Source organism: Amblyraja radiata, chromosome X (genome assembly GCF_010909765.2).
Source record: "Amblyraja radiata isolate CabotCenter1 chromosome X, sAmbRad1.1.pri, whole genome shotgun sequence".
Taxonomy (NCBI): domain Eukaryota; kingdom Metazoa; phylum Chordata; class Chondrichthyes; order Rajiformes; family Rajidae; genus Amblyraja; species Amblyraja radiata.
In genome coordinates, this window is record NC_045999.1 from 2,530,894 (window position 1) to 2,543,800 (window position 12,907).

The 12,907-nt window shown below is 44.1% G+C and overlaps 1 protein-coding gene across 1 annotated transcript in view; it reads left to right on the plus strand.

Moving 5' to 3' along the window:
- The window catches only part of hcn4 (hyperpolarization activated cyclic nucleotide gated potassium channel 4), a 157,255-nt gene that overhangs the window by 38,827 nt on the left and 105,521 nt on the right, over positions 1-12,907 (plus strand). Inside the window, 1 exon segment of the mRNA XM_033014919.1 lies at positions 3,985-4,408. Within this exon segment, the coding sequence (XP_032870810.1) occupies positions 3,985-4,408 (424 nt within the window).

The window sequence follows — 12,907 nt, forward strand, 5'->3', positions numbered from 1 at the left end:
GATGATGAAAAAGTTGTTCCAGATAGGTGTTAATTAAGTAGTGGGGAGTGTATGTACTTGCAACAGCGACACGCCGGGCTGTATTAGGGCCTGTTTGCTTCCATTTGGATTATTTGTGGAGACCACAGCCAGAAAGCCATCTGCTCATTCCTCTATCCAACATGCTGGTGAAGTGTTGGATAAAGAAAGCCAACAAATCAATCATCTTGATATTACAGGACCACCCTGCTGGTTCAACAACGCATGGGGCCTCAAGCATTATTGCCTTTTCCACAAGGTGATAGGTTTTAGCTCAAACTATCTGCGTTAGAGTTACAGTCTCGTTCATTGTCACGTGTACCGAGGCACGGTGAACTTTACTGCTTTTATCTTGCTCTAACCATTAGTCACCTTATTCACTGTTTTAACTGCATTTTCTCCGTAGCTGTAACATTATATCCTTCAAACTTTTTTTTTGTTGCAAAGCCTCACGTGTGAGATGATCTGCCTGGATAGTGCGCTAAGCAAAGTTATTTGCTGCATCCCAATTTAGTTTATTGTTACGTGTATGGAGGCACAGAGCTTTTGTTGCGCGCTATCCAGTCAGCGGAAAGGCAATACATGATTACAATCAGGGCATTTACACAATGAACAGGTTTTTTAGTTAATTGGCTTGGTATAAGTGTAAATTATCCCTCGTGTGTAGGATAGTGTTAGTGTGCGGGGATCGCTGGTTGATGCGGACTCAGTGGGCCAAAGGGCCTGTTTCTGCGCTGTATCTCTAAACTAAACCAGACCTCATCTTGATCCATTATCTCCCTGTATACTACATCGGCGCCATCCCAAGCCTCTGGATCCCATTGTCCCAAACGAAGCCATCGTCATCTTCAGAAAAACTACCAAGAGATTCACAACAAAAAGATTTTCACCCGGAACAAGCCCAGAATACTGTGTTTGGGCATCAGGCTGAGACAGCTCTAGGCTCCATCCCATCTTTACCTCTTACAATGGCAAGTGTAGATGGGACATGTTGGTCGCTTTGGGCAAGTTGGGCCGAAGGGCCTGTTTCCACTGTAGACTCTATAACTCTATGCATTATTTCTGAAGCAATGTTGAATCTTCACAAGGGATGTCATTAGCCATTCTGGTATAATTTTTAAATGTTATCCTGGGTTCCAAGTACAGTTTCCTCAGCTTCCTTTAGTTTAGTTTAGTTCAGTTTAGATGCACAGAGTCTCTTGTCCAGTCTCTATGAATCTATCACCGTCTTGAGATACAGCGTAGGAAACAGGCCCTTCGTCACACCGACTCCGCTCCAACCAGCGATCTCCGCACATTAACAGTATCCCACACTCGGGACAGTTTTTATATTTACCAAGCCAATTAACTTACAAACAAATGAAAGAGTTATTAAGTTGGGTATTCATTAATTTGGATAAAGAGTATCTCCTATTAATGAGTTAGCTGAGGCAGGTACTATCACAACATTTAAAGGACATTTGGACAGGTAAATGGATAAGACAGGTTTAGAGGAGGTCTATGGTTTCAGAGCAGGCCTTGTTCAAACTGGCTTGCATATATCCTAAAACAGACACAAAAAGCTGGAGTAATTCAGCGGGTCAGGCAGGATCTCTGAAGAAGGGTCTCGACCTGAAACATCACCTGTTCCTTTTCTCCAGAGATGCTGCCTAACCCGCTGAGATACTCCAGCTTTTTGTGTGTGTCTTCGGTTTAAACCAGCATCTGCAGTTCCTCCCTACATATTTTGTATATAACCTACTTACATACACTTCAAAAGTGTTCCCATTATCTTCAGGCTATCAAAGATGCTGTGGAAAAAAAACATCTCTGCCTTCAGTTATTCTTTCTATCTTGAGGCTTCTCCTTACAAAATGTTGCTTGCCTAAGACTATTTTTTAAGGCTGTACAAAATTTTCACCCAAGCAGACTTTCCTGAAGGGAAGCATAAACTGAGTTTGAAGTTTTAAAAAAAAATGTCGGCCCATCTTTAAGATTTGGATTAGACTGCAGGCGGGCGGACTAATTAATTGCAATCCTTTCGTTAGATGATGAAGGTGGAATGTGATCATTGTGTTACTGGTCTAACAGCCTTGATGAGAGGCGAGGGCTTTGTTATTGTGAAACCGGTGGAAATTGTTAAAATATAAATAGAAATGACAGCTTGTTGGGATGACTATTCTCAGAATGTGTTCTTGCAGAAAGTCATCAGATTTTGCACGGGGTCTGCGTGTTACTTCCTTTCAAAGCCTAGGTGCTTAGACCTCACCTAATAATATTTATGTTTGTCCTGTCTAACTTCGCTTCTAACCAAAGAGAAAAAAATCCCTCTTCTCCCAACCCTCTCATCTCCAAATTCCAGGTTCATAAATTCATAAAAGCCCTGTCCCACTGTACGAGTTCATTCAAGAGCTCTCCCGAGTTTAAAAAAAAATCAAACTCGTGGTAAGCAGGTAGAATGTACGTAGCGGGTGCGTCGGAGCTCGGGGACGTCTCTTAACGGCCCGTAACGCTAACGGCAGGTACTCGGGAAACGTGGTAAGCTCGGGAAGTTTTTTCAACACTTTAATTAATTTTCCCCAGAGATGCTGCCTGTCCCGCTGAGTTACTCCAGCATTTTGTGTCCATGTTCAGTGTTAACCACCATGTGCAGTTCTTTCCTACACATCCAGTCAGCGGAAAGGCTATACATGATTACAATCAAGCCGTCCACAGTGTACAGATACTGGATAAAGGAAATAACATTTAGACAAGTCAAGTCAAGTCAAGTCAAGTTTATTCGTCACATACACATACGAGATGTGCAGAGATAGTGCAAGATAATGTCCAGTAACGTCTGATTAATAGTGTGGAATAGTACGGAACAGATAGTGCTACTGCCTCGTAGCTCCAGAAACTTGGTCCAACCCTGACATTCGGTGACCAAGTAGATGTCTCCTGAGTTTCCCCATTACCTCCCATACCCCCAGAATATTCTGATGGGCATTCGGCATTTTGGACCAAAGAACCTGGGTTAAAGTCTTTTGCCCAGGGTAGGTGAATCAAGAACCAGAGGACATAGGTTTAGGGTGACTTAAAGATTGGTGGGATAAAAAGGTTTTAATCCTCGAGACATCGGCTCAAGAGGAAGAGGGAGATCTTTCATTGGGACCAGCGACATTCAGAGCAGATGATAGAGGCTTAGGTGAGAGGGACAAGATTTAATAGGAATCTGAAGGGCAACTTTTTCACTCAGAGGGTGGTGGGTAGATGGAACGAGGTGTTAGTGGAAGGAATTGAAGCAGCTACAATAACAACAGGTACATGGATAGGATTGAGGAACCTGAACCTTTGGTAAAAGGGTGGTGAATCTGTGAAATTCATTGCCACAGACGGCTGTGGAGGCCATAACATTGGGTATTTTTCAGGCGGGTGATTGACAGATTCTTAATTAGTACGGGTGTCAGGGGTTATGGGGAGAAGGCAGGAGAATGGGGTTGAGAGGGCCTGAAGACTGCAACGACCAGGTTCAGGAATAGCTACTTCCCCACAGCCATCAGGCTATTAAACCTGGCTCGGACAAAACTCTGAACATTAATAACCCATTATTTGTTATTTGCACTTTATCAGTTTATTTATTCATGTGTATTGTAGTCAATGCCTATTATGTTCTGTGTGCTGAAGCAAAGCAAGAATTTCATTGTCCTATCAGGGACACATGACAATAAACGTGAACTTGAACTTGAACTTGATATAATATCAGCCATAAATGGTGGAGTAAACTCGATGGGCCGAATAGCCTATTTCTGCTTCTGTGTCTTATGGTCCGATGGCCAAATGGGACAAGCTTGGATGAGCCGGGACCAAGAGCTGTGTGACTCTGCGACCCTCCATCAGAAATAAAGACAAGCGTGTTAAATTGCAGTGTGGGCAGTGATGGACACATCAGAGGGAATGCCTATGCAGAAATAGTTAGTTATAATAAAATGTCTGTTTTCATCTTTGCAGGTTCTACTGGGATTTGACTATGCTGCTTCTCATGGTGGGGAACCTGATCATCATTCCCGTAGGAATCACGTTCTTCAAGGATGAAAACACCACTCCGTGGATAGTCTTCAACGTGGTGTCGGACACATTCTTTCTTGTTGATCTGGTGCTAAATTTTAGAACTGGGATTGTGGTGGAGGACAACACAGAGATTATTTTAGACCCTCAGAAAATCAAGATGAAGTACCTGAAGAGCTGGTTTGTGGTGGACTTCATCTCCTCCATCCCAGTAGACTATATTTTTCTAATAGTGGAAACCAGGATTGACTCGGAGGTTTACAAGACTGCCAGGGCACTGCGGATTGTAAGGTTTACCAAGATCCTCAGCCTTCTCCGGTTGTTGCGATTATCTCGTCTTATCCGTTACATCCATCAGTGGGAAGAGGTGAGTCTTTCTGTTTCAATGGTTCAATGGAACTTTATTGCTCCTGGGTGCAGTGACATTCCTTTTTATTCAGGATACATGTCAGTAAAATCTTGCTATACATAGGCACAATTGTACATGAGATGAGTTCATTCTTTCTCACGTGTAACAGGATGCGGTGAAACACTTTTGTTGCATGGCGGGGGTGGGGTGGGGGAGCGGGAAGCCAAGTGCGTTCTCATAATTTTTGATGCAGATGCTTGAATCTTGATCAAAATACAAGGTGCTGGAGGACAGGCACAAAAAGCTGAAGTAACTCGGTGGGTCAGGCAGCATCTCTGGAGAAATGGAATAGGTGACATAGAAACATAGAAAATAGGTGCAGGAGTAGGCCATTCGGCCCTTCGAGCCTGAACCGCCATTCAATATGATCATGGCTGATCATCCTAATCAATATCCCATACCCGCCTTCTCTCCATACCCCCTGATCCCATTAGCCACAAGGGCCACATCTAACTCCCCCTTAAATCCCGCCAATGAACTGGCCTCAACTACCTTCCGTGGCAGAGAATTCCACAGATTCACCACTCTCTGTGTAAAAAATGATTTTCTCATCTCGGTCCTAAAAAACTTCCCTCTTATCCTTAAACTGTGACCCCTTGTCCTGGACTTCCCCAACATCGGGAATAATCTTCCTGCATCTAGCCTGTCCAACCCCTTAAGAATTTTGTAAGTTTCTATAAGATCCCCCCTTAATCTTCTAAATTCTAGCAAGTACAAGCCGAGTCTATCCAGTCTTTCTTCATATGAAAGTCCTGCCATCCCAGGAATCAGTCTGGTGAACCTTCTCTGTACTCCCTCTATGGCAAGAATGTCTTTCCTCAGATTAGGAGACCAAAACTGTACACAATACTCCAGGTGTGGTCTCACCAAGACCACCTTAAAGGAGGTGTCGGACTGCCAGTTGCCGGGACATCGGTGATGGATCTCTACTTGGAAAGCAAAAGGATTTTCAGCTGATCTTCCCAATCTCTTGAGGTCCCATCTAGCCCATGTGGCAAATTCTGAAGTGTGATCACTGCTGCAGAATGTGGAAGAACATGCCACCTATTTGTATCAAGCGAAATCCCACACTAAAGAAGGCTGATGATGGCCAGGCAGGAATATTTGTTGTTTAAGACGGAACTGCAGATGGCGCCCTTTATGTGGCGATTATTTGCATACCTTGTGTAAGCAAAACAAAGACTATCACTGTAACATGTCACATGCAATAATAATGTATCAGTCGTTCATTCATTCAAGTCAAGAGTCAAGTCAAGAGAGTTTATTGTGTCTCAGATAGGACAATGAAATTCTTGCTTGCTGCAGCACAACAGAATATTGTAGGCTTAAATACAGATCAGATCAGATCAATGTGACCATATACCATAGAATGTATATATACACACACATAAATAAACAGATAAAGTGCAATAGGCTGTTATAGTTCAGAGTGTTTAAGAAGGAACTGCAGATGCTGGAAAATCGAAGGTACACAAAAATGCTGGAGAAACTCAGCGGGTGCAGCAGCATCTAAGGAGCGAAGGAGATAGGCAACGTTTCGGGCTGAAACCCTTCTTCAGACTCTGAAACTGCCTGCCGCCGAAACCTTGCGTTTAATAGCCTGATGGCTGTGGGGAAGAAGCTGTTCCTGCACCTGGATGTTGCAGATTTCAGGCTCCTGTACCTTCTACCTGATGGCAGCGGGAAGATGAGTGTGTGGCCAGGATGGTGTGGGTCCTTGATGATGCTGCCAGGCTTTTTGAGGCAGCGACTGCGATAGATACCCTCGATGGTAGGGAGGGTAGAACCGATGATGGACTGGGCACATTCATTCATTCAAGGAAAGTACAGAACTGGTCGCTTCACTAGAACAGCAGCTCAGAGTTTCTGAGAGATGGTTCACTCTGTTAACTTTTTTACTTGGAAAGCTTTCAGAATCTTGTGAACTCTGATCTATATCAACCCCATTCTCCTCCTTTCTCCCCATAACCTTTGACGCCCTTACTAATCAAGAATCTGTCAATCTTTGCTTTAAAAATACCCCATGACTTGGCCTCCACAGCCTTCTGTAGCAATGAATTCCCCCAGATTCACCACCCTCTGGCTAAAGAAATTCCTCCTCATCTCCATTGTAAGGCTACATCCTTTATTTCTGATGCTGTGTCCTCTGGACCTAGACTCTCCCACTAGTGGAAACATCCTCTCTACATCCACTCTGTCTAGGCCTCAGCAGGGAAGGGAGTCATTTAGCTCATTGAGTTTGTACTTGGCCTTTCAACTCCCTTTAGGATTACATAGAAACATAGAAACATAGAAATTAGGTGCAGGAGTAGGCCATTCGGCCCTTCGAGCCTGCACCGCCATTCAATATGATCATGGCTGATCATCCAACTCAGTATCCCGTACCTGCCTTCTCTCCATACCCTCTGATCCCCTTAGCCACAAGGGCCACATCTAACTCCCTCTTAAATATAGCCAATGAACTGTGGCCTGAACTACCCTCTGTGGCAGAGAGTTCCAGAGATTCACCACTCTCTGTGTGAAAAAGGTTTTTCTCATTTCGGTTTTAAAGGATTTCCCCCTTATCCTTAAGCTGTGACCCCTTGTCCTGGACTTCCCCAACATCGGGAACAATCTTCCTGCATCTAGCCTGTCCAACCCCTTAAGAATTTTGTAAGTTTCTGTAAGATCCCCTCTCAATCTCCTAAATTCTAGAGAGTATAAACCAAGTCTATCCAGTCTTTCTTCATAAGACAGTCCTGACATCCCAGGAATCAGTCTGGTGAACCTTCTCTGCACTCCCTCTATGGCAATAATGTCCTTCCTCAGATTTGGAGACCAAAACTGTACGCAATACTCCAGGTGTGGTCTCACCAAGACCCTGTACAACTGCAGTAGAACCTCCCTGCTCCTATACTCAAATCCTTTTGCTATGAAAGCTAACATACCATTCACTTTCTTCACTGCATCTATCTTCACCATTTCCCTGGCAGTGCACTGCTGACCCAAATCATTTCCTTAAACATTTATTCACAGGTCATCTTTGGCTCTTTTGCCAATTGGCTTTAGATCTTGAAGCATCAGCCTACAAGAACAGTTGGCTGTTCTTTCGTCTATTCTGTAGGGGACCGACATGGTACAAAATACCTCCATCATATCCTTCAGACAATCCTCCCACAGTCATCAAGTCAGACAGCATCGAAACAGGCCCTTCGGCCCACCATGTCCATGCCAGCTATTGTACATAGAATAGTACAGCACAAGAACAGGCCCTTCAGCCCATCATGTCCATGCCAGCTATTGTACATAGAATAGTACAGCACAAGAACAGGCCCTTCAGCCCACCATGCCCATGCCAGTTATTGTACATAGAATAGTACAGCACAAGAACAGGCCCTTCAGCCCACCATGCCCATGCCAGTTATTGTACATGAATAGTACAGTACAAGAACAGGCCCTTCAGCCCATCATGTCCATGCCAGTTATTGTACATGAATAGTACAGTACAAGAACAGGCCCTTCAGCCCATCATGTCCATGCCAGTTATTGTACATGAATAGTACAGTACAAAAACAGGCCCTTCGGCCCACCATGTCCGTGCTAACCATTGTACATAGAACAGTATAGTACAAGAACAGGCCCTTCAGCCCATCATGTCTATGCCAGCTATTGTACATAGAATGGTACAGTACAAGAACAGGCCCTTCGGCCCACCATGTCCACGCCAACCATTGTACTCAACTATATTCTTCCCATTTACTAGGACCTATCTGTAGCCTTCTACGCCTTGGTGATTCGTGCGTTGTTCGTTCCATCTGTCTGTTCCAAGGAGAAGAGTCTTAGATTCTCCAGACTAAGCATGTAATCAAAATCCCTCGACCCTGCAGTCCTCCTTTGAAGGATTTGAGTCTTCCAGACTCTCATTATAGGCCTATAGTCCGTTGCTGTTCCTGAATGTATTTACAATATTGTATTGAAACTAATTACTTTCAAACTAAGCTGCAGCCTCGATTAGCCTGCCCACATCTGAAAAAGCCTTCCATGATAATAGACAGGCACCCAGCACAATGTTATTCTCCGTTTTGTGTCTGCTTGGCATCTCTCCAGCAGAAAATTAGTTCGGTCAGAGGCAGGAAACAAGTAATAAAATTTCAGCCCACCAGCTGTTGGCCTATTTTTTATATCTTAAAAAAAAAACATAGATTCAATCTCCTTTCTTGCTTGGTTCCGAACATGAAACACATGCAAATACTTGAATGAAAACATTTACACTCCTTTGAAATATACATCACATCAAAGTGCTTGAAGCCCAGAATTCTAAAGCATCATGTGCAAATGACATCGTACATAATCAATACAATCAGAGATAAGTGTTGAATCCCGGCCACAGAGAGATATTACAGTCCATGTTGGACCCACGCAATAAGGGTTTACCATAGATAGACACAAAATGCTGGAGTAACTCAGCGGGTCAGACAGCATCTCGAGAAAAGGAATAGGTGATATTTCGGGTCGAGACCCTTCTTCAGACTGTCTTCCAGACAGAACAACTGTTCCATTCTTAGAGTCACAGAAGTGATACAGTGTGGAAACAGGCTCTTCGGCCAAACTTACCCACACCGGTCAACAAGCCCCATCTACACAAGTCCCCACCTGTCAGTGTTTGGTCCATATACCTCTAGACGTGTCCTATCTATGTACCTGTCTAAATGTTTCTTAAAGGTTGCACCTATTCCTTTTCTCCAGAGATGCTGTCAGACCCCCTGAGCTAAACCAGCTGAAGATATACCTGCAGCAAACTGAGTTCAATCCTGACCTCAAACTCTTTCAATGTGGAGTTTGCACGTCCTCCCTGTTACGTGTGAACTTTCCCGGGATGTTCTGGTTTCCTCCCACATCCTGAAGAAATCTAGGATTCTTTGGTTAATTGACCACAGTCAATTGCCCGTCGGGTGTAAAAGAGGAAGGTACACAAAAAAGCTGGAGAAACTCAGCGGGTGCAGCAGCATCTATGGAGCGAAGGAAATAGGCAACGTTTCGGGCCGAAATCCTTCTTCAGTAAATCCTTTTACAGGGTGTAAAAGAGGTGTAGAATCTGATGGGAAGGTGCAGAGAGTAGGTTTCAGGGGAAATCTTTGGAGATACAGTTTTGGTTTTAGAGATACAGCGCAGAACCAAGCCCATCGGCCCACCGGGTCCGCACCGACCAGCGATCCCCACACATTAACACTACCCTACACACACTATGGACAATTTACACATGCACCAAGCCAATTAACCTACAAACCTTTGGAGTGTGGGAGGAGACCGAAGATCTTGGAGAAAACCCACGCAGCTCACGGGGAGAACGTACAAACTCCGTACGGACAGCGCCCGTAGTCGGGATCGAACCCGGGTCTCTGGCGCTGCAAGCGCTGTAAATGGAAATGCTCTGTGGACCAAAATTGCCTCCTTCTATGTTGTAAGGAAGTATGGTAAAGTGCTCTGGCCTCTACACTGAAGAACATTTGGACTCAGCTTATAACAATCAGTGATCATGCCCAATTCATTTTTTTCATTGAAGATAGGCACAAAATGCTGGCGTAACTCAGCGGGACAGGCAGCATCTCTGGAGAGAAGGAATGGGTAGACAAAAGTGCTGGAGAAACTCAGCGGGTGCGGCAGCATCTATGGAGCGAAGGAAATAGGCATATATCCTTTGATTACATATTTAAGTCATACGACTGATTAGTGATTCAGATATATATTCAAACACATACTTCACATGTGGAATACAAAAAGTTTAAGAAAGAACTTCAGATGGTGGAAAAATCGAAGGTAGACAAAAATGCTGGGGATACTCAGCAGGTGAGGCAACATCTATGGAGCGAAGGAATAGGTGACGTTTCGGGTCGAGACCCGGAAGGGTCTCGACCCGAAACTTCACCTATTCCTTCACTCCATAGATGCTTCCTGGTCTCGACCCGAAACGTCACCTATTCCTTCGCTCCATAGATGCTTCCTGGTCTCGACCCGAAACGTCACCTATTCCTTCACTCCATAGATGCTTCCTGGTCTCGACCCGAAACGTCACCTATTCCTTCACTCCATAGATACTTCCTGGTCTCGACCCGAAATGTCACCTATTCCTTCGCTCCATAGATGCTGCCGCACCCGCTGAGTTTCTCCAGCACTTTTGTCTACCTTCGATTTTCCAGCATCTGCAGTTCCTTCTTGAACGAGAAGGAATGGGTGATGTTTCGGGTCGAGACCCTTCTTCAGACCTGAACCATCACCCATCCCTTTCCTCCAGAGATGCTGCCTGACCCCCTAAGTTATTCCAGGATTTTGTGTCCACCTTCTGTTCAAACCAACATCTGCAGTTCCTTCCTGCACATTATTTTTTTCATTGATAACTTAACATTTCCTTTTGAGCTTGCAGCCTCTGGGTGCTGAAGCCAATTCTAAACCCCAGTCAGCAACCAATTCATAAATCCACCCGCAAAATAACGTGCCAGAATTGATAATTTTTATGCAATTTAAATGATTACTGCAGTAGAATGGTTCTGTTATGTTGGATCAATGATCCAGTCATACGAATTCATGTTCATTCAATAATATGCAATTCAAAAAATATCTAGTACTAATCTCAATAAATCAACTGACAGCATTTGTAACCATGGTATTACTGAATTGTCATTAAAAACACATTTGGGTCTTTAACAGGGGATGGAGATATGCCGTCTTTACCCCATCTGGCCATAATTCAGTCTAGACTCACCACTAGCTGGATAGGAATGGTTTAGAGCAGTTTATTTCAGTCATTCACACACGAGTCTTTATCACAAAATTCCATTCACCCTCGACTAAATTTTCTTATGTTTTTTGGTAATTTTCGTCTTATTCTCCCTTGCGTATAACTGTACTTATAATTTGCTTTGTCTCATAGAAACATAGAAAATAGGTGCAGGAGTAGGCCATTCGGCCCTTCGAGCCTGCACCGCCATTCAATATGATCATGGCTGATCATCCAACTCAGTATCCTGTACCTGCCTTCTCTCCATACCCCCTGATCCCTTTAGCCACAAGGGCCACATCTAACTCCCTCTTAAATATAGCCAATGAACTGTGGCCTCAACTACCTTCTGTGGCAGAGAATTCCACAGATTCACCATTCTCTGTGTGAAAAATGATTTTCTCATCTCGGTCCTAAAAGATTTCCCCCTTATCCTTAAATGAGCAAAAAACTCATGAGCTAAAAACATAAATTAACTAATTCACCCCAAAATAATTTCATTAGCCCTTGGGTGAACCATTCACCAGTTTAAGAATTTTTAAGAAGGAACTGCAGATGCTGGAAAATCAAAGGTAGACAAAAATGCTGGAGAAACTCAGCGGGTGCAGCAGCATCTATGTTACTGCTGCACCTGCTGAGTTTCTCCAGCATTTTTGTCTACCACCAGTTTAAGAAGCATTGGTTTAGAGGGTTATGATCCAAATGTGGGCATATAGGATGAGTTTAGATGGGGCATTTTGGTCAGCATGGACTTGTTGGGCTGAAGGATCTGTTTCCATGCTGTATCATTCTATGACCTCTGAAGTGCATGACTCATTTCAAGGCTCATTAATACTGTAGGTGGGCAGAAAACATTGTAATGCTCAGCGGGTCAGACAGCAAAGGAGTAGCTGACGTTTCGGATCTGAAGAAGGGTCTCGAGAGATGCCTTTCTCCAGAGATGCTCTGACCCGTTGAGTTACCCCAGTCCTTGATGTCTATCATCTAGGTTGTTGTATCAAGTCTTGGTGAAGAGTCTTGAACCTTTCGACTCAGAACCAACAAGGCTACCCGCTGAGTCGAAGATGTCGTAGGACATTCAATTTACAATCTACAAGCAACGGTTCATGTTTCTGAGTGCCTGCACCGGGCTCCTGGTGATGAGGATTCCCGCAGTGATTGGAGAACTGTGAAATTGCCTCGGGCGTCTTTAAGTTAGAAATGGAGCAAATCAACAAATGGCCAGTCATCGTGGGTGAAGATTGTAAAGAAATGTGGTAAAGAAACCCACACTAAAGCCCCTGTCCCACTGTACGAGGTAATTCAAGAGTTCTCCCGTGTTTTCCCCTGATTCAAACTCGGAGAATGTCCATAGCGGGTCCGTAGGAGTTCGTGGATGTCATCGTAGCGGTTCGTACGAGTAAAAAGTAACCATTTTTTTCATCACGAGTATTTTTTTACTCGTGGACATTTTTCACAGTGTTGAAAAAACGTCACCAGTTTACCGGATTTCCCCCGAGTACCTATCGTTACTCGTTCGAGCCGCTACGGGACATCCACAAACTCCTATGGACCCGCTATGGACATTCTCCGAGTTCGAATCAGGGGAAAACTCGGGAGAACTCTTGAATTATCTCGTACAGTGGGACAGGCCCTTAAGGATTAATCTACAGTAGCTAATTAAAGTACCAGCATATTAGTTTAAGAAGGAACTGCAGATGCTG